At 39.5% G+C, this 27,973-nt stretch overlaps 1 protein-coding gene across 6 annotated transcripts in view; it reads right to left on the reverse strand.

The window, feature by feature from the left end:
- Positions 1 to 27,973, reverse strand: part of ST7 (suppression of tumorigenicity 7) — a 262,861-nt gene that overhangs the window by 111,088 nt on the left and 123,800 nt on the right. For all 6 annotated transcript variants that reach the window (XM_036863758.1, XM_036863755.1, XM_036863759.1 and 3 more), the window contains exons 2-3: positions 10,475 to 10,557; positions 620 to 779 (exon numbers count right to left, since the gene is read on the reverse strand). In XM_036863758.1, coding sequence (XP_036719653.1) covers positions 620 to 779; positions 10,475 to 10,557 — 243 coding nt within the window. The remainder of the gene's footprint in view (positions 1 to 619; positions 780 to 10,474; positions 10,558 to 27,973) is intronic.

Raw genomic sequence — 27,973 nt, forward strand, 5'->3', positions numbered from 1 at the left:
TATTGTACAGTTTCCCAGGAGGTCACATTTGAGTTGGGTTGTGAAAGATGAGCAAGCACGGAGGAGGGAAGACAGACTTCTGGGCAGAGGGTCATGAGAAAACATGGCACGTTCAAGAAATGCAAAGGAGGGGAACGAGATTGTGACAGAAACCAAGGTTGGCAAGATAGAAGCAGCTTATGCTGTGCTAAGTAATCTGGAATCTGGGCTTTATCTTTAGTGGAATGGGAACCAACGAAGACTTTTAAGCAGAGGAGTGATGTGATCAGATCTAGTTAGACATCAGGTTCTACAATTAGCATGGAAGAGAATGGATACATTTAATGAGGTTTGAGACACTAAGGACAAGGAGGTGGAGACTCAGGTGGGAACCACTGACCTAAATGATCATTAGCTAAATCAAATGGAAGAAAAAGTAAAATTAAACAAGATAAACATTTCCTTTCCCTGGGATGCTTATACTCTACTTCTCTTGTAGAAGTTGTCAAATTCTTAGGAAAATAAATCCTACTTTTCTTTGAAGTCTAATCTTTAAATAACAACATTCTTATTGTCTTATAGTCATAATAATTTAGTAAGAGTAAGTAAATAATGTTGCAGACTGAAGGACTTTCCATACCTGAGACGCTTTGCCTGTTGGAATCTGAGTCCCCATTACTGGAGTTAGAATTGTTGGAGGAGTTGTTGTCAACCCCTCCCAGAAGGGGGCGCAAGTGGCTTACTGAGACTTGTTCAATGAATGATGTTCCATACTTGCGAAAATACCACCATTCAAATATCTAGAACAGAAAGATAATAAGCATGATTAGGGTCCTTGTTACCAGCTATAATTTTGTACATGCCCATAATTGTGTTGCATTTACTAATTATACCCACCTTAAACACTGGTTTAAACATTTTTATTCCAAAAAAATTGTTTAATTCTAAAAATTAAGAAGTTTGATAAAAGTAAATACCAGTTACATTTTAACTTCTCAATGCTGTCTTGTCCACTTAATACTGGTTTTTAAGGAAAATTTATAGCTACAATCCTGGTGAAAGAACATTGTTAAGAGCTGCTCATTATTTTCCTCCAAATTTACGTTAATATTCTGATAATAAAATCACCATAGCTAAAAATCAATTATAGAAATGAATACCAACAAGCCAGTTTTAGGAGTATGGCTTATGAAATATTCCAATTCTTGGCATTTTATATTCTGATAAAGTCATAACTGCATACATTTTTAAGATAGCAAAATTCCGTTTTAAAAAAAGCACCTCCCTAGAGAAATCCGGCTTTACAGAAAGAATAAAAGTCATCCTATTTCATGTATCGATGGCACCCAACTGCTGAGAGATTCAGTAACGTCCCACCTGCTGAGTGTGCTTTGTAAATGCTAGCATCTGTTGTACACCATTAATGTTTCCTAGCTCACAAGCTTACCAGTTGTTGTTATGTGCTGTTTGCAAGGGAGAAAAGAAATAATTTTCATTAATAAAAGGAAAGAAGCATCAATGCTCACATGACTAGACTGAAATCAGGGCTCCTGAGCATGGGGAAAGCAAGCCACCTCCCCCAATCTTTTAACCTGCCCCTACCCCCAAACCCCCTCTGAACACTTTCCCACCACTGTTTGAAGCTGCTCTCCCCACATCCTTTCCTTGGCTTCCCTGATTTGCGATTCGTTCCTTAAGCAGTCACAAATCACTAAACAGAAGAAATTTAAGAATCAACTATATCCCAGAGTCTCCTAGGATAACTATACTATATTTTTGTAATATAATATAGAATGTGGAAATAACATAGACTTAATTACCTTTATCCTTACTTATTTCATAAAAACAAGATTTTGTTATCTTCTGTGGAATGGACTTTGGGCTATCATTTAAAAATTGGTATCTTGCTCTACCAAAAATTTCTTTAACAGGACAGAAAGAACATCTACAAATGACCAGAAGGAACTCTTAATCAAACCAAATGTTTGCAATCCTATAACAGGAAAACTTGATTTAATTCCAAGGGGTTATTCCTTTTGACTATATGAATTTTCACATGTTAAAACATTTAAATAATTTGACTGAGAAGACAGGGAGAATACAATATGAAAGCTAAGAAGGGATAGGACCAGTCTGTAACGTCTGGAATGCTAGGAATAAAAGATCTTGCTTGAAGAAAGTAGAAAGTTCAAGAATGGCAAATTTACTAACCATGGATCTAGAAGGGAATTTGTAACCTCAAGTGAGTTATTTAATCTATTTTAACATCAGTTTTTTCAACTGTAAAGTGGAAATCATATTTGTTATTTACCCTTAAGGGTTCTCAATTTCACACTCATGTAAAACATCTAGATTCAAACCCCATGTAAAAGACCTAGTTCAGTGCCTTCTGCATAGTTGGTTCCCAAAAGCAATAGCAAAGCTATCATTTATTACATCGATGCTGTACACAGTCAGCACACCTCACATACTGCTGTGGTGCACCTCTCTTCTTGCCGGTCTACAATTCAGGCTAGTACAGCATCTTGTTACTAAATGGTTGGCTGAGAGCCGTGGTAATCATTGTGAAAAAGGAGACTGCTCACCATTTGGTCCTGACCACCCAAAAAAGATTCATGGCTTTGCCTTTATTAGAAGAGATGGAAGGCTCCAAAGGACCCAGAACAATGGTCACAGAACTGGCAATGGCTCTCAACCACTTGTGGGGTAGAGTTTTCTTTGTCCCAAGTCTTTACTCTGCTTTCTATTTTATGCTGTTAAGGCATCTGCCAGGCGTTCATTCATTCATTTACACAGCACTAAATGCTCCATTCCAGGCATGGGCTGTGCTCCAGGGCCACAGAACACAGATGTAGCCCCTGCTACTACCAGTGCATGCCACAGACCCACAATGCCACTCACAAGCTGCTCCCATTCACCATCCCCCCCCCACAAAAAAAAAACCACTTTGGGACTCTTTCAGATTTCTCAGTTTCTCTAGCAGAATCGGAGAACGTCAGCACTAAAAGGGACCCTAAAGGACCATGAACAGTTTCATTTAGAGATGAGGAATGAGGGCTACATGTCAAGGTGTGGTGACCTGACCAGAGTCACATAGCTAATAAAGTAGCTATTTAGCCTGAAGCCCCAGCTCTTGAGCCACTAATCTTACTAGGGCCCTAAAACAAGACATCTTTTTATAACTCTCTTGCTCATTTAAACAGACAGATGTAGCCTATCGCTTCCCTTTTAAAATCTTCACTTTCAGATGCCCTCCAACTCCACTGTCTCTTTTTGCTTTCTTAGCTATCAAAACTAATCCAGGGGCTTCCCTGGTGGTGCAGTGGTTGGGAATCTGCCTGCCAATGCAGGGGACACGGGTTCGAGCCCTGGTCTGGGAGGATCCCACATGCCGCAGAGCAACTAGGCCCGTGAGCCACAATTACTGAGCCTGCACTCCACAACAAGTGAGGCCGCGATAGTGACAGGCCTGCGCACCGCGATGAAGAGTGGCCCCCACTTGCCGCAAACTGGAGAAGGCCCTCGCACGGAAACGAAGACCCAACACGGCCATAAATAAATAAATAAATAAATAAATAAATATTAAAAAAAAAAAACTAATCCAGAAGTAGTCTATCAAATGGGACTGGATAATACATCCTAAGGTATAAATGATTCATATTAATGGGGTATTTGCATTATAACAGGAGACAGACCTTCCACCCAGTATTTCTAATGCAAAAATAACAGACCTCAGTAAAGACTGGGTTATTCATGCAGCTGCTTGGGAGGCAAAGGAGGGTCTTCTCAAGCCTGTCCTATCAGAGCAGTAAATGGCTTCTTTCCTAACACAGTCCTTTATACTAGTGTCCACAATGCCCTGGGGCTGATACTCTAATATGAATTAAACGAACAACTACTAAAAATAAGTAGGAAAGGACTTGAAGCCTTCTTAAACTTCAAACCAAATCTTCTAATCTGGGGTCTTAGCATAATAATCTGTCCCATATCCTGAAACATGACAGGATTTGGGCCAGAACCTCACAGTATTTTTAAAGAGCTGCACAGATCCAAATGGGCAGATGGTGTTATTTAACACGCACATATTTGGTGTCACTTTGAATTATTTTCCCTGGTGCATAACCTACAGTGTAAACAGCAAAGCTCTCATAAACAAATTTAGATTTTAAAACTAGCCCTTAGACATGTTAGTAGCTTAATGGAGTTGCCACAGTGGAACAAAACTGTTTTTAATCTAACAAATAACCATAAAATTAAAACATAAATTTACACATTTCATAGTCTTTAAAAGTGTAATCTCTCTACCCCAAGAATTATACAGATCAAGTAAGATGAGAACTAAAAAGCATCAATTAGGTTTGTCATTCAGGAAGTCAATAATGACCCTACCATCTAGCTGAAAGGTAAAGGCCCTAAAATATTTCATAATAGCTGAGTTGTATGTCTTGGTTGGTACTCTTGATTCTCTGGGGCTCAGTTACCTAATGTGTAAAATAAGGTCACTCAGTTAATGTTGGATGGATGGATGGATGGATGGAAGGATCGATGGTTTGAAGACTGAATGGATAGATGGTTAAAAGGTTGAATGGATGGATAATAAGGGCTGGCCTGGTGATTTAATGGGATATTGTTAAATAAACAGCAGGACCAATGAAAGGTTTTGTGTACATTTTGTTTGTTATAAAAAAGAGAGACCTATACATATTTGTGGAAGAGGAAAGAATCTAGTAGAAAGAGAGAAACCGAAGTGCAAAAGCGTACAAATGACCAAGAGGCATGACACCAAGAGCCCAGGAAGAACATTTACCCTGCCTTAAAAAGGTACCTCACCATTTCTTGCTCTAAGGATGAAAGGGAAGCAGGAATGAACAGAAGAATACATTCTATTTTGGAAAATAGGGTGTGAGATGAGCTGTTTCACAGGTAAGAAGGCAACAAATGGGTAAAATGTAGGTGACACTGATCTCAGTGGAGATGCAGGTAAGGGTTATTGTCTGAGAATAAGGGAAGCAGGGATGGAATTGGGAATGTGAGGGTCAAAGAAATGGTTTGGATCTATACCTTGCAGGACAGAAGGGCCATATGCTATACTCAGGACCCAGATCATATTTAAAACAAAGACTCATTTGTCAAGAACCCAGTTACCTAGGCCTCGTAACCTCTCCATTACTATATGACAGAAGCAGAGGGGATGATCAAGGAGCAATGGGGCTGTGGGCTGGGAGTAGAGATCCAGGTTTGCAGCTGGCCTAAGGGTGTAAATTTATCTCATCTTCACCTGCAGGGAAGGAACAAAAATCTGGCAAAGGGTTAACAAACAAGGCGCTTCCATCTGTCTTGCAGACCTAAAAGCTGAATCTTTCCTAAAGATGCCTAGATTCTTCCTATCCAACAAGACCTCCCCTTCTTGAATTGCATGTTCTATATATAAAACACTTCTCTCCCCTGTATCCTATAACATACTCAAAAATGCTTCAAGATTTCCACATAGCAGCACCCTTGTAATTTCCACATAGCAGCACCATTGTAATTCCACAATGTAATTCCATTAAACCCATGGGAAACACAAAGATGTCACAGCCTGAAACTGGCTATGTGTTTCCCAAGGATTAAAGTAGATGATGATATCACAGGATAGATACAGCAATGGTGGAGATTGAAGAGGAAATATGAAACTCTGGCAGTCTACTCCCAAATAGACTGCCAAATTGACACCTGCTCTAAGCCTTGAAATATATCTAGTGGTAAACAGTTTTTTGACAAGAGGGGATCTTCTAGGCTTGAAGATAAACCAAGGCAATTGGCATGGGTTATAGTAATATCCATAACATTTTTAGTTTCCTGTTAGAATTTGCAAGTATACCCTTTCCTCCATACCACTGACCCTTTCAAAGTCCCTCCCAATTCCTCATGACAGAACTAACTTCCTCCCTCCCTCCCTCCCTCCCCCTTCCTTCCTTCCTTTTTTTTCCTCTCTTTCTTCTTTTTCTTTTTCTTTCTTTCTCTTTCTTTCTTTCTTTCTTTTTCTCTTTCTTTCTTTCCTTCCTTCCTTCTTTCCTTTCTTTTCCTTTCTTTCTCTCCCCCACCCCTCTCTCTCTCCCCCTCCCGCCCCTTTCTTTCCTCCTGGCTCCTGCCTGTTTTGTTTAGGAATACTGAAGAGCAAATATTTCTTAAGAGTCTACCCAAACATTATACAGTTGAACACAAAAACACAGATATGTTCCCAGCCTTTGTGAAGCTTCCATCATAGAGAGGATAAGACCATAAATGTCACAAATGAAATTATAAATTGTGTTAAGTGATGGTCCATGTTCTAGACTGACCAAATCTGACCTAATCCATGGCTGATTGGAAAAAGAAAAATGTTCCCTCCAGAGACATTTGTAGTCTCCCTCCCTCCCCCTTTCCTTTCTCTATTTTTCTTTTTCCTTTCCTTCTCTCCTCTCTGCATTCTTGTCTACCTGACCCATTTCTATGGGTCTGTTCAAAGGAATACATCAACCACTAGACAATGCTGCTACCCATCTTCCTAGTCAACATGTTTATGAGAGGCAGAATGATGCTGGGACAAAGCAGTGGAAATTTAAATTCGAGCCTTCCCTATACCTTACCTAGCAAGGTGACCTAGGCAAGTCATAAGCTTTCTGGGTGCCTGTTCCTTAGGTCTTTGCTGGCTTAAACTGGATGGCTTCTGAGGGTTCCTTCCTCCAGCCCTGCAACTGCATGATTTTCAGGTCAAGTGGAGGTCAAGTTCTTTAGATGAATGAAAAAGAGTTGAAAGGAGCCATAACAATCTTCTAGTCCCACTCCCTTACTTTTGAACAGGAGGGGATAGAGGGCATGGTCAGACAGACCCGAATTCAAATCTCACCATCTGTCTGCTATATATCCTTGGGCAATTTATTTAAATTTTGTGTCTGTTTATACTCAGAGCACAAAGGCATTGGTTATATCAACCACTTAGAATTTCAATGAAATCAGAATTAGAATTCACTTAGAAATAAGAAATAATACATTCAAAGTGCTCAAAACAGTACCTGGCATAGAATGGAAAACACAATAAAAGGGCCTTTCATTACAACTGATTCCTATCTAATTGTCATCTCTTCTACTGCTTTTCTGAAAACAATTCTTTTACGCCTAATCCCTGAATTAATGCTTTTATTTACTATTTTAATTTTCTTTTTTCTTTTTTTAAAAAATTTATTTATTTTATTTTTGGCTGCATTGGGTCTTTGTTGCTGCGTTCGGGCTTCCTCTAGTTGTGGCGAGAGGGGGGCTACTCTTCCTTGTGGTGCGCGGGCTTCTCATTGTGGTGGCTCCTCTTGTTGTGGAGCACGGGCTCTAGGCGTACGGGCTTCAGTAGTTGTGGCTCGCAGCTTCTAGAGTGCAGGCTCAGTAGTTGTGGTGTATGGGCTTAGTTGCTCTACGGTATGTGGGATCTTCCCGGACCAGGGCTCGAACCCATGTTCCCTGCATTGGCAGGCGGATTCTTAACCACTGCGCCACCAGGGAAGCCCTAATTTTCTATTTTTATTCTTGATTCTCATTTTTAAAAATATTGCTTTGGCTGCCTTTTCCCGTATCTCTGTATTTAACATGCATGTGTAACACGTAGGTGTAGGAGCATGTCTATACACATGTTAATGGGGACACAGGGATCTATGTATAAATGTCAATACAGCAGCATTTTCTCCATTCTGCCAACATTTTGAGAAAATTAAGGGGAGCATTTTCTCCACATATCCACCTTATCATTCTCAAGAGCAAAAACAAAACTCAGAAATTTTTTCCACAGAAATAAACATTGCCCACAGAGGTTACATCAAGCAGACTGGGCATGTCCTTCCTACAGCAGATAAAAGACTAAATTGGTGGGTTTGGACTGTGACAACAGGTGCAGTTCCTGTGGCTGGAACTGGGCTGAGATGAGAAAGCTTATGCCAAGTGGCCAGAGGGGGCAGCCTGAAGTTAAGCAAGGGAAGGAGGTGCCTCGAGGGGATATGGGCCCAGGAACCGTAAGGGAAGAATGACAAGTAGGTGGCATAACAAACTCATTGCTGGCTTTCAACTTGTGAAATTAAGAACTAGCAGTGATATCTAGTACAATACACACTGCTGAGTCCTCACTTATTTTTAAACACGTTACTGTAAAAGCAGCATTTGCCAAACACATTTTATTTCTATGTATGTTTGTTCAGTTAACTGATTTTTCCTTCATAGGGGAAATAGCAGGGGGGTTTTTTGTTTGTTTGTGGTTACCTCTCTTCGCCTAAGACATCACATTGCATGATCATTTCAGTCTCCAGCATAGGAATCCTGAGGTCCCCAAACAAATTCCTCAGGGCCAGCCCTGCACTTTCAGTATTCACCGCCTGGCTCCCTTGACATTGCTCAGGGGAGAGTAGTTAGGTAATTATCTCTCTGGTGCCAGGAAACAAACCACTAAGCAGTTCTATGCACACAGCTATTCTGCAAAGCACCTGACCCTTGACCTCAATGCTGCCTCTCCATGAAATGCACTTGGCAGAAAAGAACAGTGGCTGAAGAGAAAGCTCAGCCCTGGGTGCATTTCAAGGGCTAGCAAAGCTGAGTCCCCAAGGGCTGGATACCACCAGTGTCAACAATCTCTAAAGCAGGAGCCTAAAGCTATCAAGAGCTATTCCCACATGGTAGTGACTTTGCCTTCAGTACAGACCAAAAAATTTTTTTAATATATTATTATTTTTAAAATTTTTATTGGAGTTTAGTTGATTTAAAGTGTTGTGTTAGTTTCTGCTGTAGAGCAAAGTGAATCAGTTATACATATACATATATCCACTCTTTTATTTTTACTTTTCTATTTTTTAATTTTTTTAGAGGTGATTTAGTGTTCTTTACACTATATTTTTATTTTTTTACATCTTTATTGGAGTATAATTGCTTTACAATGTTGTGTTAGTTTCTGCTGTACAACAAAGTGAATCAGCTATATGTATACGTATAGCCCCATACTCCCTCCCTCTTGAGCCTCCCTCTCACCCCTCCAGGTCGTCACAAAGCATCGAGCTGATCTCCCTGTGCTATGCAGCAGCTTCCCACTAGCCATCCATTTTATATTTGGTAGTGTATATATGACAGACCAAGCATTTTTGAGAAGGCCTTTCAAAATCTTCACACATCAGAGGTTTTCCTGTGCTCAAAGTTTTACATTAGTCAGGAGTATCCTCTGCTTCCTAGGAATGCAGCAAGGCAAATATATCATAAAACAACACGGCAGCGATCATCAGGCTTCAGCAGCTGCACTCCACACACACAGGGAGAAAGCCTCACAAGCCTGGATCTGCAAAGGTGGTCATGGTCTAAAGAAACCCCTTTATTTGGAGGAGAAGAGAAGCAAGGAGATGGGGCATCACCATCTCTAAGTGAGAAGGGAAAACGACTGTTAGGCTTAGCTCACCCTGCATTCTGGTAATTAATTTATAGCCTAGTGAACCCACACCAAGATACTACTAGAATAAAATCCAGACTTGCCATTTGTTCAGCAAGCTGGAAAAACAGCTGAGAACTTAACCAGAGAGGCAGTGAAGTGAGTGATAAAAGCACAGGCTCTGGTGCAAGCCAGCCTGGGTTGAAATCCTGCTCTGCCACTTGCCAGCTCTGTGACCTAAGACAGGTTACTTCCTATCCAGCTTATGTATTAGTAAAATGGAAACAGCGCTAGCAGTTACCTCATTGCACTGTTTCTTGTCCATGTCTCTATAATAATTAGTAATCACAGCATTATGTATAGAGGAAAAAAAAGCTTTCTAAAACCTCTTTCTCGTTAAAGGTCCTTAATATAAATTTAATTATATTAGAGTGATTCTATTAGTTCAGATGGCCCCCTCTAAGGTCACTTAAATTAAAGAAAACTACTGCAGGTGTTATAACTTATTACATCTATAACTATTTTAGCACATAAGGCAATGGAGCCATAGGGGTGATTATCATATTGCTTTTTGCCTACTGGGGATTTTTTTTCAAGGAAGCAATAGGGAAATATATGTAAATTTTAAAAGAAAAGGAGATGAAGGGGGAAAAAGCTTAGAACTGCCACATCCATGTCAATATATTTAAAGAAACTGAGCTATATTTCTACTGATCTTGGTTATGTCCAATAATCCATTTTGAAAAGGGTAATGAAAAACATTTTAGTTTAACTGAGTCACACTTACTTTATAGTATCTTAGACATTAGAATTTGACACAGAATTATGTCTTCCTTTTATTTTCCATTTTGTTTTTTCCTTCAACAAAAGCAGTATATAATTGTTTAAAAAAGTCTTTTTTCCAATATTTTAAAAACATATAACCTGGAGAGTGAAAGGCCTCTATCAGTCCCCTATCCAACATATACACACACGCAGTCACTGTAAGCTGCTGGTGTATACTCTTCCAGAATTTTTTCCTGTACATATGTAACATATATATTAGTAATCAGCATGTTTTTAAATGGGAGGGATTCCACCACTTACCAAAATAAGCCCTGATATTAGTGAGGAAGTGCCTGTCAGGGCCACATAGAACTTCGGCGTTAATGTGTTCAAAAACATGCTCACTGAAAAACAAGAGAGAGGGAGAAGAACAGAGAACGCATGAGTATGTCATCCGTAAAACCAGCTCTCATTTTCCTTTCTGGTGAAATCATTTGTTTCTGATGACAAGAATTATTAGAATCATAGCCAAGTGCCACTAAAATGGTTCAGCATTACACAGGCTCGGAATATTAGATTCAAGTTATATATCCTAAAAGAAAACAACTACATACAAGAAGAGAGAGCAGCTTTTTGTTTCTGCCTCCCAAAACTATTGTTGTGAATGATTTTCATGGATTTACAGCCACTGAGGAGTCAAATCAAAGCTGGTTATTAAACTGTTAGAGAGGAACGGAAGGTACCCTAATATGTTTTGTGAAACCCTCACATCAGAGTCTTTGATGAGCCAACAAGCATATTTCAACCTTAGAGCAAATGAAAAATAACTATATTAAACAGTTATTAAAGATTCTAACACTATGTTTACCCCTGAAAAAGAAAGGACGAGTTAGCATATAAGGTAGCATATATCAGTACAATTTTTTCAGCTAACTTACAAGGTTGTCAGACTGCTCATCAAAATAATTGTATTCAATGCAGAAAAGATGAAAAATAAGCCACTAAAAATGAATGTGGGGCTTCCCTGGTGGCGCAGTGGTTGAGAATCTGCCTGCTAATGCAGGGGACACGGGTTCGAGCCCTGGTCTGGGAAGATCCCACATGCCACGGAGCAGCTGGGCCCGTGAGCCACAACTACTGAGCCTGCGCGTCTGGAGCCTGTGCCCCGCAACGGGAGGGGCCGCGATAGTGAAAGGCCCGCGCACCGCGATGAAGAGCGGTCCCCGCACCGCGATGAAGAGTGGCCCCCCCACTTGCCTCAACTAGAGAAAGCCCTCGCATGAACCGAAGACCCAACACAGCCAAAAATAAAATAAAATAAATAAATAAAGTAGCTATAAAAAAAAAAAAATGAATGTGTATTGTCAGACACCTTCCTGACCTGCTCCTGACACTCTGTTCATATCAACTACACAGTTGATCTGGTTGCCCATTAAGTAAGGTCACTTATACATTTTATAAGTATATTTTAAGTCATTATTTATATCTAGAAATTGCACAAAACTTTGACTACTACCAAAACAACAACTGACCTAAAGGGTTTTTTGCATGCGTATTCACATTTCTTTACTGAATATGTTTGTGGAAGGGGATCATATCCAGTCCCGTTTCAAAATGAAGAACATCAGAAGTAGCACTTTTATGTCATTAGGGGAAAAGGCTTTGGTATTTGTCAAAGCAAAGCCACCAGCATGAACAGAGATCAGCCCAGAAAGCAAAGTCACCAACATGAACAAAGATCCTATGCTCACTCATTCAACAAATGCTTCTCTCTGTTTATGAATGAGACTGTGGACAAAGAATGGAAGCATGATTCAGACACAGCTCCTACCCTCTAGAAGGCCGAAGTCTAGCTGGGAAACAGACAAGTAAACAAGCAATCACCAGACAGTTTTGATAAGTGCGTAGAAGGGTCCTGTGCACAGAATTTTATGAAAACACATAAAAGGTATGCATCTCAGGCTGGGAGTCAGGAAGATGTCTGGGAGAGTAAGCAGGAGTTAACCAGACCAAAGTGGGCAGGAGGAGGAAAGGAGGGCAATGTGAGCGAAGGATGGGGCCTGCTTTGAGGCCCTGAGGAAACAGCACACAGCCTTTCCAGCTGGTTGCACGGGTTGAAGAGGGAAGGAGCTTGGGCTGTGGACCCTTCGTAAAGGCACAAATGTGGAAGGATGCACTAACTCCATCCTTCCTGGTTACTGGGCATGCTTTCAGTAAACCTTCTCCCCCCAACACCCACTTTAAATGGATTGGTTTGCCGTGACTCATGGTCTGTCATTTGCAATCACGAATCTGGACTAACACAAAGTGCTCAGTCAATAGTCACAACTTGACTAAGTGGACTCTTTAGGGAGGTAGAGAAAAGCACAGGAGAAGCAGTCAGCCTAGGGCTGTGAGGCAAGAGGAGGTACAGTTGAGCTGAGGTGGTTACGCTTGGCCATTAAAAAAACAAACCTAAAGCTTGTAATTGACAGTCTGATTCTGAGGTGCCTAAAATTCTCAAAATTCCCCTCCTCATGCTATGAATGATCCCACATTTTCCATTATTTTAAAAAAGTCACCAAAATAGAGTATTCACTTTGTTATTCTGTATTTATGAACATTCATATCTGTACCGTATACTTTTCAGTAAGTTTCTGGGGACAAACTGAACATAGAATTCAACAAAATCCATTTCTAAAAGAAAGAGGAAAAGACTTGCCTGAATTTGAAGTGCTTTGGTAGCCCTGCTAACTCCCCAGCAACAAAAGCATAAAGCAATAGAGGAAAAAAGATTTTCTACTGAAAACTGCTGATCCACTGGGGACAAAAGATTATAGAATGAATTGACAAGTGAAAAAAAAGAAACTATGTGAGTTTTTTAAAGAGATAAAAATAAACATTCTACACCTTTAGTTTTACTTAAGATTATATAGCTACCATAGGTAATACAAAAATTAAAACATGCTTCTCTACTATATCCAGTTATAGAAAGCGACCAGAGTTGGGAAAGAGAATGGTGAGCATTAAAAGAAATAGAGACACAAATAGAGAATGAGAAAAGTAGAAATAGAAAAACATTTAGAGAGTGGGAGTTGTTCATTTAATAACCTATTAATTTTACAGTCTTACTGGGCATTCTGGCTAACATCGTTAAGACATGGCATTTAGCAATTCTGAGCACAAATATCAACAATCAGTACTTGCCATTTGAATCTATCTATCTATGTGTTTAAAGTTTATAACAAAGCAATTTTACAAATTAGAGCACTTAATGCTCACTTCAACTCTGTGAGGTCAATATTATTATTCATCTTATTTCACAGGTGGAGGCTGGGCAAAGAGCTGAACACCGGTCATCCAGCCTCCAGAGCTCAGGCTCATGGCATCAAGGGTGCAACATGAGAACGCTGCTGAAAAGCATTAAGGAACAAAATAGCAATAGGAAAACAGTAGTCTTTCATTAGAAAAGGAGAGGAAGCTCTAAATAAGTGATACTGAAAGATGGATGTTTTTAACACTGTACTTATTTTTATCATTGACTGTTAAAGATAAGTCCACTGGGATCTTATCATCAGTGTGTGTAGCCCCAGGGTGGAAGGGCAAGAAGCCACCCCGAAGGGGAGCATCTAGTTAAAGATTCCCCCCTTAAATTAGGAGGGCTGCACATTGCAAACCGGACTGCCTTAAACCTAGGAATACCTGGCCTAGTTTCATCAGGGTCACTAGCAATTATTTTTGAAAATATATGAGGGCCTGATGAAGTACCTAAAAATTAGATCAGAAAACTGTGGGGTGTGTGGTTTGAAACATAAAGTGGATATTCCTGACATCTATAGACATATCAATACTATCTCCACAGGTGCTGGGGCTAAGGAAAAACAAATTCAAAAACAAACAGTAAAGACTAATCTAGCTTTGGTAAAAATAAATTATACAATGTCCTATATCAACCTGGAAACAAAAATTAATAAGTCAGAAGGCTTTTCATCCGATCCAGATGGGCACTCTAACAGGTCACTGCTCAAAGAATACTGCATCAGTTATTCAAGGGCAGCCTTAGGGACTGTGTCATCAGGTGTTCTGAAGATGCTGAACTTTAACTTGGTACAGTCTTCTCATTAATTAATGAGTAAACAGGAAGAAATTAAGTACAGGTCTGAGAAGAAACTAGGTAGGAGGGGTGGGTTAATAGATTGAAAACTCAATGACCCCTCTGGATCACAGAAGAGAGGAGGGAAGAATATAGTACAACAGGTCAACTGTGGAAAGTGAAGAATCACTCCTGTGAGCAGGGAACTAGAATACCAGAGGGCTTAATGAGGAGTCACTCGGAATGGCCCTGTGAGGCCCTGTCTGTGAGGAGCCAGCCCTGTTTCTGGCCCTCGTGACAGTAAGAGCCTTCTCCTGTATCCTTCAGAGCACAAACAATTCCCAAATTAGACTCCTGGAAAAGATGTGCTGTAAAACAGTGAGCACATAACGCTTAAGAAGGGTTTGACTCCTTAAGATATATTCTGCCTTATTCAAGCCCTTGAAAGAAGAGGTTGGGCTTCCCTGGTGGCGCAGTGGTTAAGAATTCACCTGCCAGTGCAGGGGACACAGGTTCATGCCCTGGTCCGGGAAGATCCCACATGCCGCAGAACAACTAAGCCCGTGCACCACAACTACTGAGCCTGTTCTCTAGAGCCCACGAGCCACAACTACTGATCCCATGCGCCACAACCATTGAAACCCGTGCACCTAGATCCGGTGCTCCGCAACGAGAGAAGCCACCGCAATGAGAAGCCCGTGCACCGCAACAAAGAGTAACCCCTGCTCGCTGCAACTAGAAAAAGCCCGTGCGCAGCAACAAAGACCCAACACAGCCAAAAATAAATAAATAAATACAATAAAAAATAGAAAAAAAAATTAAAAAAAAAAAGAAAGAGGTTAAGGCAGCATCAAAGACTTGTAGGTACTGACTAGATAGAGCTGAATATGCAGTGTGATAAAGTCTACAACACCCAAAAATATGGGTCTGCTTTGTCCTGTGTTCCATTTAACACCTTGCTAAAGTAGGGCACGTGAAGTAGAAAAAATTAGAAAGTTATAACAATCAGCAATCACTGAAAAGATTAGGACTAAAGTCCCTAGGAAGAAAGGTTAAAGAAACTATGTTTATTTAAGCTGGATGAAAAAATAATAATAATAAAGAGATTTTGTGTAAAAGCATTATGCCTGGGAAAGACAGCAGGGTTAGGAGACCGTCTCTAAATGTGAAACCAACTGCAGCAAAGTCCCACACCTTCCCAGAGCGGTTCTGAGGCTCACATGAAACAGGCATTCCCTCAACCCTCACAGTGAGGTGCAATTTATTTTCCCAAGGAGTTGACAACTTCTACCAGAGAAGTAGATAATAAGCATCCCAGGGAAAGGAAATGTTTATCTTGTTTAATTTTACTTTTTCTTCATTTCATTTAGCTGATGATTATTTAGGTCAATGGTCCCAACCTGAGTCTCCAGCCTAAGTGAACTTGGAAGTAGACTCTCCCTCAGTTGAGCCTGAAGATAAGATCACAGCCTGATAGACACCTTGATTACAACCTAGTGAGACCCAGCTAAACTGTGCCTCTACTCCTGACCCACAGAAGCTGTGAGCTAATAAATGTGTGCTGTTTTAAGCTGCTGTATCCATGATCATTTGTTACGCAGCAATATGAAACTGATAGAATCATGTATAATTCATCAAAGTGAAAATCCATGTGGACATCCAGTAACTCCAGCTAACTGCAGTGAGCCCAGAAAGGGTGTTAAGATAAGCCAACTCTATCTGCTCCAAGAGCATCTTTCTAAACTGTTCATAAATAAAATGCAACTTCAAACTCTGCTGCCATGACAGCACGTTATTCCACATGCTGATCTGTGATTGCCTTTGCAAATCCACTAATATTAAAGTAGAAGCTCAGAGGAAATTTTTTTTAAATACGGAAACTAAGTATCTTCATTTTACCCCAGTAAATGGTCTTTTAAAAAAAAATAGGCACATTTTAAATATACAACATTTGCATGTTTCCAAAAAAAGTCAGTTTTACATCTGCAAAACTGCATCAGTTCAACAGAAGATTAAAAGCACACCAGGAGCACATTTTCTCATTTGTTGCTTCTGTTTCCCTTCTCCTTGCCCTTTACCCCTGGTCTCCTTGAGCTCTGATAAGGTCTCAAGCTTTATGCATCACAATTCCCTGGATAAATCCTGTGGCATTTATCCTTGAGAGGAAAAAGACATGGAAGTATATTTTTAGACCCGTTCTTATGGCAAGAAACCTTCATAAATCATTCTGTCTACTCTTCCCTCTACCCTTGACGTTGCCTTGGCAACTTTACAGGTATACTGTTTCTGCTTTACTGGGCATCTGGCTCTACTGAGGAGTGGAGCTGAGCACATTCTTTCTTTTCTCAGCTGTGATCTGGGAAACTATAACGAAGCAGTATTCAATCTTCATGGTTCCCTGTCCTTTGCTGGAGGGAGGCCGTCTGTCAAGCCATGAAGGACTGTCCAAAGCCCAGTCACATGCAAACCTCGGTAACCCAAAAGGACAAGTGAAGCAAGATCTCAGATTATCTGTTCCCGTTTATTTACAAGCAAGCTGATGATGGGGAACTCTAGTCAAGAACAGGAGAGAGGCTTGTATAAGTCTTACATTTTTAGCTATTTAAAACATGCTTTAATTTAGGGTTGAAGATTTATGAATCTTTTTGTTTCTCGTAAACTGTTTAACATTAGGAAGAAAAAAGACATATTTGCCTCTAATGGGAGAAAATCTTCCCCATCCTTATTCTGCAAAGAGACAGAAGCCTTGTGGAGACATGGTCCTCCAGGGTCTGGCCTCCTCTAGCCTACAAGCACTCACTGTGCCTCCATCATCCAGCATCCAGCACCCAGCATCGAGCCTGGTCCACAGGGGTACTCAATGTTTGATGAACACTGCATGCTTGCATAAGGGTAGAGGACTAGGTGATGAAGTTGTAATAACATTATCCCAGGACTTCTGATTAAAAAAACTTCCTGTATCTGGAAAAATTGAGTCTTTGATGGCTCTAACCTTGTCTTCTGATCGTGTGTGTGTGTGTGTGTGTGTGTGTGTGTGTTTCTATCCCCAGAGTACCTATACAGTGTGAGATGCTTATTAGGTAGATTGAATGACCACTACTCACCAATAAATCAAGGTCCAGACATACTTATTCTATCCTCACACAGCAAGACCTTGGCTATGTAGAACCCTCAGAACTGAATTATTTGAGATAGCTAAGGACCTATCCTATTAAAAACCAGACGTTTTCTTTTTAAAACAACTTAACAAGGAAATCTTTACAAAATGCATTACATACCTGACTGCATCTTTATACAAAATATTCAGAAAATATTTCAATCTTTATTTGATGGCCCTAAGTCAACAAAAGTAACATAAACTATAGTACTGTGTTAGCATTCAGCAATGTTTTTAGAAACTGTTCAAGTACTCTATGTTTTTTCCCTCCAAAATGAAGTTATCCCAGACTGTTTTCAGTCTTTCTCATACCATTTTTGTCACCTGGCATACTATTATTTGTTGTTGTTGTGTGCCTGTTTCAAACCGCTTTCTCTCCTTTTTAATATGCTACTTAAAAATCTACTGTTCCTTCAAAGGCAAAAAACAACTTTGGTCATTCAATAAATATTGATGTTTAAAAAAAAAAATAAAAATAAAAAAAATAAATATTGATGTTTAACGTATGTCAAACACTGTAAAATGCTGGGGATACAAAGATATTTAATACATAGTTCTTGTCCTCAAGGAGCTCTGGACTTTGTGGAAGAGGCAGACACAGAACCGAACTAACAGGCAATTATTCTGAGCGTTACTCTGGAAATAGAAAGTTGGTACTCCTAACTCAGCCTTGGGCTAGGGTGGGGGACAGAATGTTCATCAAGGAATGTTCCTTTGAGAAGACGGCTAAGCAGAGCCAAAGGACGTTCATTGGATCCATGTAAAATAAGACCTGTCATCTCACATTGGTAACTCTTTGATGCTCATCTGTATGTGCTATATACACTGGCCTTTTGTTCTTAGAGCTCGGTGGTTTGATGAGTTAAGATGACTGGATGGCTGAGTTCCAGAAAGGTCCAGTATCACTGTAGTGAGGTATAATACACACTTCGGTAGGGTGGCTGTAACCAGTGTTGTATAAGAACACTCTTGGTGGTTATTGTGTTCACACTGGAGGGCTCCTTACAGAATCTGCCATGCAAAGTGTGCTTGGACTTTTCTACCATCTTGAAAAGAATATGGTCATCAGCTTCTCATTTACCCCTCCTTTACTGGAAGTTATTTTTTTAAAAAGAAGCCTTAATGGTTTGATTTACGAAGATTACATGCGGCAAAGTTCATTACTTAAAGGGTTAGAATAGATGTAACTACCTAAAAGCGTTCAAAATACTTGTGGCAATCAGGTGTCTGAACAGATCATTGTTAAATCTAAGATGCATGGAAATAACTAAGAAAGGTAAGAAGAATATAAACAAGAGTAATGAATCTATAGTCTAAAACATCTTTCAGGAAATGTTCTACATTTATTAATATTAGCTAGTTCATTCATTTATCCAAAATGTATGTGGCTTATAAAAGGTACAAGACACTGAACTACACACTGGGACTGTGAAATTAAAAAAGAACGAGACTTAGACTTGGTTTTATTGTTAGGATTGCTCTATTTTAGGTTTTGTTCTTAGTGCTAGGGCATGACTCTTCTTTAGAGAGTGGTGCTTTTCCAAGGTGTAGCCATTCTGTGGTCCTAACTGAAGGCTAAGGTGTGCAGTGAGGCCTGATTTTAACAAATGGGACATTGAGATTGGTTCAAGATGGTGGAGTAGAAGGACGTGCTCTCACTCCCTGTTGCAAGAGCACCGGAATCACAACTAACTGCTGAACAATCATTGACAGGAAGACACTGGAACACACCAAAAAAGATACCTCACATCCAAAGACAAAGGAGAAGACACAATGAGATGGTAGGAGGGGCGCAATCACAATAAAATCAAATCCCATAACTGCTGGGTGGGTGACTCACAAACTGGAGAACACTTATACCACAGAAGCCCATGCACGGGAGTGAAGGTTCTAAGCCCCACGTCAGGCTTCCAAACCGGAGGGTCCAACAACGGGAGGAAGAATTCCTAGAGAATTAGACTTTGAAGGCTAGTGACATTTGATTGTACGACTTCGACAGGACTGGGGGAAACAGACTCCACTCTTGGAAGGCATACACAAAGTAGTGTGCACATCAAGACCCAGAGGAAGGAGCAGTGACCCCATAGGAGACTGAACCAGACCTACCTGCTAGTGTTGGAGGGTCTCCTACAGAGGTGGGGGGTGGCTGTGGCTCACCGTGGGGACAAGGACACTGGCAGCAGAAGTTCTGGGAAGTACTCCTTGGCGTGAGCCTTCCCAGAGTCCACCATTAGCCCCACAAAAGAGCCTGGGTAGGCTCCAGTGTTGGGTCGCCTCAGGCCAAACAACCAACAGGGAGGGAACCCAGCCCCACCCATCAGCAGACATGCAGATTAAAGTTTTACTGAGCTCTGTTCACCATAGCAACAGCCAGCTCCACCCATCACCAGTCCCTCCCATCGGGAAACTTGCACAAGCCTCTTATATAGCCTAATGCACCAGAGGGGAGACAGCAGAAGCAAGAAGAACTACAATCCTGCAGCCTGTGGAACAAAAACCACATTCACAGAAAGATAGACAAGATGAAAAGGCAGAGAGCTATGTACCAGATGCAGGAACAAGATAAAACCCCAGAAAAATAACTAAATGAAGTGGAGATAGGCAACCTTCCAGAAAAAGAATTCAGAATAATGATAGTGAAGATGATCCAGGACCTCGGAAAAAGAATGGAGGCAAAGATGGAGAAGATGCAAGAAGTGTTTAACAAACACCTAGAAGAATTAAAGAACAAACAAACAGAGATGAACAATACAATAACTGAAATGAAAACTACACTAGAAGGAATCAATAGCAGAATAACTGAGGCAGAAGAACGGAGAAGTGACCTGGAAGACAGAATGGTGGAATTCACTGCTGCGGAAAACTATAAAGAAAAAAGAATGAAAAGAAATGAAGACAGCCTATGAGACCTCTGGGACAACATTAAACGCAACAACATTCGCATTATAGGGGTCCCAGAAGGAGAAGAGAGAGAGAAAGGACCAGAGAAAATATTTGAAGAGATTATAGTTGAAAACTTCCCTAACATGGGAAAAGAAATAGCTACCGAAGTCCAGGAAGTGCAGAGAGTCCCATACTGGATAAACCCAAGGAGAAATATGCTGAGACACATAGTAATCAAAGTGGCAAAAATTAAAGACAAAGAAAAATAATTGAAAGCAGCAAGGGAAAAATGACAAATAACATACAAGGGAACTCCCATAAGGTTAACAGCTGATTTCTCAGCAGAAACTCTACAAGCCAGAAGGGAGTGGCATGACATATTTAAAGTGATGAAAGGGAAGAACCTACAACCGAGATTACTCTACCCAGCAAGGATCTCATTCAGATTCGATGGAGAAATCAAAAGCTTTACAGACAAGCAAAAGCTAAGAGAATTCAGCACCACCAAACCAGCTCTACAACAAATGCTAAAGGAACTTCTCTAAGTGGGAAACACAAGAGAAGAAAAGGACCTACAAAAACAAACCCAAAACAATTAAGAAAATGGTCATAGGAACATACATATCAATAATTACCTTAAACGTGAATGGATTAAATGCTCCAACCAAAAGACACAGGCTCACTGAATGAATACAAAAACATGACCCATATATATGCTGTCTACAAGAGACCCACTTCAGACCTAGGGACACAGACAGACTGAAAGTGAGGGGATAGAAAAAGATATTCCATGCAAATGGAAATCAAAAGAAAGCTGGAGTAGCAATACTCATATCAGATAAAATAGACTTTAAAAGAAAGAATGTTACAAGAGACAAGGAAGGACACTACATGATGATCAAGGGATCAATCCAAGAAAAAGATATAACAATTATAAATATATATGCACCCAACATAGGAGCACCTCAATACATAAGGCAACTGCTAACAGCTATAAAAGAGGAAATCGACAGTAACACAATCATAGTGGGGGACTTGAACACCTCACTTACACCAACGGACAGATCATCCAAACAGAAAATCAATAAGGAAACACAAGCTTTAAATGACACAATAGACCAGACAGATTTAATTGATATTTATAGGACATTCCATCCAAAAACAACAGAACACACTTTTTTCTCAAGTGCACACAGAACATTCTCCAGGAGAGATCACATCTTGGGTCACAAATCCAGCCTCAGTAAATTTAAGAAAATTGAAATCATATCAAGCACCTTTTCTGACCACAACGCTATGAGATTAGAAATCCATTACAGGGAAAAAACGTAAAAAAAAAAAAACACATGGAGGCTAAACAATACGTTACTAAATAACCAAGATATCACTGAAGAAATCAAAGAGGAAACCAAAAAATACCTAGAGACAAATTACAACAAAAACACAACGATCGAAAACCTCCTGGATGCAGCAAAAGCAGTTCTAAGAGGGAAGTTTATAGCAATACAAGCCTACCTCCAGAAACAAGAAAAATCTCAAATAAACAATCTAAACTTACACCTAAAGGAACTAGAGAAAGAAGAAAAAACAAAACCCAAAGTTAGCAGAGGAAAGAAATCATAAAGATCAGAGCAGAAATAAATGAAAAAGAAACAAAGAAAACAATAGCAAAGATCAATAAAACTAAAAGCTGGTTCTTTGAGAAGATAAACAAAATTGGTAAACCATTAGCCAAACTCATCAAGAAAAAGAGGGAGAGGACTCAAATCAAGGATATTAGAAATGAAAAAGGAGAAGTTACGACAGACACCACAGAAATACAAAGCATCCTAAGAGACTACTACAAGCAACTCTATGCCAATAAAATGGACAACCTGGAAGAAATGGACAAATTCTTAGAAAGGTATAACCTTCCAAGACTGAAACAGGAAGATACAGAAAATATGAACAGACCAATCACAAGTAATGAAATTGAAACTGTGATTAAAAATCTTCCAACAAAAAAAAGTTCAGGGGCTTCCCTGGTGGCGCAGTGGTTGAGAATCTGCCTGCCAATGCAGGGGACACGGGTTCGAGCCCTGGTCTGGGAAGATCCCACATGCCGCGGAGCAACTGGGCCCGTGAGCCACAATTACTGAGCCTGCGCGTCTGGAGCCTGTGCTCCGCAACAAGAGAGGCCACGATAGTGAGAGGCCCGCGCACCGCGATGAAGAGTGGCCCCCGCTTGCCGCAACTGGAGAAAGCCCTCACACAGAAGCGAAGACCCAACACAGCCATAAAATAAATAAATAAATAATAAAAAAAAAATAAAAAAAAAATAAAAATTAAAAGCCTAGTTTGAAAAATATACTTTAAAAAAAAAAAAAAAAAAAAAAGTTCAGGACCACACGGCTTCACAGGCGAATTCTATCAAACGTTTTGAGAAGAGCTAACATCCATCCTTCTCAAACTCTTCCAAAAAACTGCAGAGGAAGGAACACTCCCAAACTCATTCTATGAGGCCACCATCACCCGGATACCAAAACCAGACAAAGATACTACAAAAAAAGAAAATTACAGACCAATATCACTGATGAATATAGATGCAAAAATCCTCAACAAAATACTAGCAAACAGAATCCAACAAAACATTAAAAGGATCATACACCATGATCAAATGGGATTTATCCCAGGGATGCAAGCATTCTTCAATATACGCAAATCAATCAATGTGATAAACCATATTGACAAATTCAAGAATAAAAACCATTTGATCATCTCAATAGATGCAGAAAAAGGTTTTGACAAAATTCGACACCCATTTATGATAAGTCTCTCCAGAAAGTGGGCATAGAGGGAACCTACTTCAACATAATAAAGGCCATATATGACAAACCCACAGCAAACATCATTCTCAATGGGGAAAAATTGAAAGCATTTCCTCTAAGATCAGGAACAAGACAAGGATGTCCACTCTCACCACTATTATTCAACATAGTTTTGGAAGTCCTAGCCATGGCAATCAGAGAAGAAAAAGAAATAAAAGGAATACAAATTGGAAAAGAAGAAGTAAAACTGTCACTGTTTGCAGATGACATGATACTATATATAGAGAATCCTAAAGATGCCACCAGAAAACTGCTAGAGCTAATCAATGAATTTGGTAAAGCAGCAGAATACAAAATTAATGCACAGAAATCTCTTGCATTCCTATACACTAATGATGAAAAATCTGAAAGAGAAATTAAGGAAACACTCCCATTTACCCTTGCAACAAAAAGAATAAAATACCTAGGAATAAACCTACCTAGGGAGACAAAAGACCTGTGTGCAGAAAACTATTAGACACTGATGAAAGAAATTAAAGATGATACCAACAGATGGAGAGATATACCATGTTCTTGGATTGTAAGAATCAATATTGTGAAAATGACTGTACTACCCAAAGCAATCTACAGATTCAATGCAAACCTTATCAAATTACCAATGGCATTCTTTTACAGAACTAGAGCAAAAAATTTTACAATTTGTATGAAGACACAAAAGACCCCGAAAAGCCAAAGCAGTCTTGAGGGAAAAAAAAGGAGCTGGAGGAATCAGACTCCCTGACTTCAGACTATACTACAAAGCTACAGTAATCAAGGCAATATGGTACTGGCCCAAAAACAGAAATATAGATCAATGGAACAGGATAGAAAGCCCAGAGATAAACCCACGCACCTATGGTCAACTAATCTATGACAAAGGAAGCAAGGATATACAATGGAGAAAAGACAGTCTCTTCAAAAAGTGGTGCTGGGAAAACTGGACAGCTACATGTAAAAGAATGAAATTAGAACACTCCCTAACACCATACACCGAAATAAACTCAAAATGGATTAGAGACCTAAATGTAAGACCGGACACTGTAATACTCTTAGAGGAAAACATAGGAAAAACACTATTTGACATAAATCACAGCAAGATCTTTTTTGATCCACCTCCTAGAGTAATGGAAATAAAAACAAAAATAAACAAATGGGACCTAATGAAACTTCAAAGCTTTTGCACAGCAGAGGAAACTACAAACAAGACGAAAAGACAATCCTCAGAATGGGAGAAAATATCTGCAAACGAATCAACGGACAAAGGATTAATCTCCAAAATATATAAACAGCTCATGCTGCTCAATATTAAGAAAACAAACAACCCAATCTAAAAATGGGCAGAAGACGTAAATAGACATTTCTCCAAAGAAGACATACAGACGGCCAAGAAGAACATGAAAAGCTGCTCAACATCACTAATTATTAGAGAAATGTAAATTAAAACTACAATGAGGTATCACTTCACACCAGTTAGAATGGGCATCATCAGAAAATCTACAAACAACAAATGCTGGAGAGGGTGTGGAGAAAAGGGTACCCTCTTGCACTGTTGGTGGGAATGTAAATTGATACAGCCACTATGGAGAACAGTATGGAGGTTCCTTAAAAAACTAAAAATAGAATTAGCATATGACCCAGCAATCCCACTACTGGGCATATACCCAGAGAAAAGCATAATTCCAAAAGACACATGCACCCCAATGTTCATTGCAGCACTATTTACAATAGTCAGGTCATGGAAGCAACCTAAATGCCCATCGACAGATGAATAGATAAAGATATGGTACATATATACAATGGAATATTACTCAGCCATAAAAAAGGAACGAAATTGGGACATTTGTAGAGACGTGGATGAATCTAGAGACTGTCATACAGAGTGAAGTAAGTCAGAAAGAGAAAAACAAATATCGTATATTAACACATATATGTGGAACCTAGAAAAATGGTACAGATGAACCTGTCTGCAGGGCAGAAATTGAGACACAGATGTAGAGAACAAACATATAGACACCAAGGGGGGCAAGTGGCGGGGGGTGGGGTGGGGGGGTGGGATGAATTGGGAGATTGGGATTGACATATATACACTACTATGTATAAAATGGATAACTAATAAGAAACTGCTGTATAAAAAAATAAATAAAATAAAATTCGAAAATTCAAAAAAAAAAAAGAGACTGACCTTGAGAAAGGAAAATAGGATGCCCACACAAATAACACAGGACAGAATATGAAACATATCAGAAGAGAGGTACAGATAAAATCTAAAGGAATAAAATATTGCTTCCATTTAGAGGGATCAGAGCAGCTTAATGAATGAGGTGTCCTTCCGTCTGGGCTTTGAAAGAAGGATAAGCTTTGAGCATGAGTTTGGAGAGGAGAAAAGAGAGTGTATGGACTCCAGACAGATATTACAACACACACAAAGGAATTGGGTTGCAGTACAAGGCAGATGAGAAGCAGTGGGAGAGAATGTTGGCCCAAATGCCAGGCCGAGAAAATCAGACTTTACACCGCAGACAGTGAGAACATAGTCACCATTCATGAACAGAGATGTGAGCAAGACAGATGTGTCTGGTAGTAATGAAACAGTATGTAAAATATATAGCTTTAGGAGTTACGCTAGAGGGGAGCTCCTGTAATACCACTAGGGTGGGCAGTTGCGTGTATCAGATGCTGCAGACATAAATTCAACGGGATTTGGCTCTCAACAATGTGACATAAAGAGTAAGATTTTAGAGAATGTTGGCAAAGTGGGGCCAAAGTCAAATGGCAAGTGATTAAAGACAGTGAGTGGTAAGGGAATTATAGCAGCAAGCACAGGCCACCTCTACAGGAAGTCTGGCAGGAAAGAAAAGAAGAGAGTTTATCATTAAGTGTGACTTAAGTTAAAAGAAAATACAAATAGCACCTTATGAGTTAGTAAGTGAACTAGGAATAAAACTCAAACCTTTATTCTACTGCAATAAGATTAGCTCGCCCAGGAAATCCAATACTGGTTCATTCTTATACCAAACTTCTAAAGATATATGGTTAATCGTTAGAAATGTGTCTACTTTTTCTCAGATTTTTCTTTTTATATGTCTTAAAGAATAATTAAAACAGAGTGAAGCACTTTAATTGAAATGATTCTGAACCTAACAATTACACTTAGTACATTCCTGTTTTATCACTTGGGATTAAACAACAAAACAAAAATAAATTATCTTCTATTTATTCTGATTTTTGCACTTTCTAATAATTTCCTTGCTCTGTTTTGAAACCCTCTGCTAACTTATAGTTGACGAGTTTGCTCAAACGAAGACCATAGTTTGGGCCAGAGAAGAAACTATAGGCCACGGGGTAGTAAAATTCAAATCTGACTTTTAAGTTACGTGTTTCTTTCTATTATATTCCATTACATTAGTTCAATGATTAATCTACTTCTCTTTTGAGTGAAAAGGTGCCCCACAACAGAAGGTCTGCTGGAAGTTATGTTAGGCTATTTCCTTTTGGGTGAGGATGCATAACCCACAGAGTTAAGAAGCCACAGGGGAAACCACTAGACAGACCAATGTTTAGTATTCAGCTGCTCCAACTGCCTAGGTATCCAAAATAAGCCCTTGGGTTCATTATTTTCAATTCCAGTAACTAGATTTGGCTTTGCATTTGCATCAAATGACTGGTTATTATTTCAGAGGGCACTTAAAATTATCTCCCCAGGTTCAGGGCTGGCAGCAAATTATAAGTAGTAAATCACAAATGAACCCAGCTTTAAGTAATGTCTACAGGTGGCAGTCAATGGAAACTGGAACACTGGTATTTTCAAATACTGGTAAGCCAGTTTTTTAAAAAAAATCTATTAAAAGATGCATCTAAATTCCAGATGCCCTATGTTGTCCCTAATACAAATGCTCCCAATGCCTGTGGATGGCCTTTTTTTCCCTTCCAAATCTATTCTTACTGTCTCAAATAGTTTTCAGACATTGTCAGCCCTCACTGTGAATGACCCATTCATCTATAATGTAAAAAGGCAGAAAGAAAGAAATCTGCATGTTTGAATTAGCAATTGTTTAATGCCTAGTTCCTTAGGACCCAGCAGTTTACCTACAGGTGGATTGGTAGTGGTTAAAACCCAGGGTTAATGAGGCCACAGTCCTGGGTCTGAATGAGTCTGTGAACCTCATACCAAGAAATACTGTGCCACAAACTCAGAGGGCACTTTGGCCAGCTGTATTATAAATGGGTACTACCAGTGGGAGGCCAACCATCACATTACTATAAAATAGCCACATTTTAAAAGGGAAAAAATGGATTAATTTTCAAGGTTATTTTTCTAAAACTTTTTTAAAAACAAAAAACGTTTTAAAAATCTCCCTCCATACCCTGCCAAAGAAAGAAAAAAGAAAGAAAAGAAAAACCAGCGCACACAGCACTGCTAATGACAACCTGCACAGGCTAAGTTTTTTTTAGGAATAATTGCTAAGATAAAATCATGCAAACTGACATGCACAAAGAAATATTTAATATAACTACTCAGTAAGCAAGTACATAAGTGATTTGCAAAAGTGTCATTTTCAATATAAATCAGATCGTTATCAGCAAGATATCTAACATCGTCATTATGGGGACAAAAAAAGTGTCTTATCAGGCCATACTTTTAAATGCTTATTTCAGTTAAACAAAGTATAGGGAGAAGGGCTGACTAATATTTACTCAGAAGATGTACTGAAAGCTATTATGTGTCAGGCACTGTTTTAGGTGTTTAACATATATCTTTAATCATTTGATCCCCACCACAGCCCTGCAGAGTACATTATTACCCCCATTCTCACCCAAGGACATGCAGCTATGAGCTGAAGGTTGATTCCAACATGACTCTA

This window comes from Balaenoptera musculus, chromosome 9 (genome assembly GCF_009873245.2).
Source record: "Balaenoptera musculus isolate JJ_BM4_2016_0621 chromosome 9, mBalMus1.pri.v3, whole genome shotgun sequence".
Classification (NCBI taxonomy): Eukaryota; Metazoa; Chordata; class Mammalia; order Artiodactyla; family Balaenopteridae; genus Balaenoptera; species Balaenoptera musculus.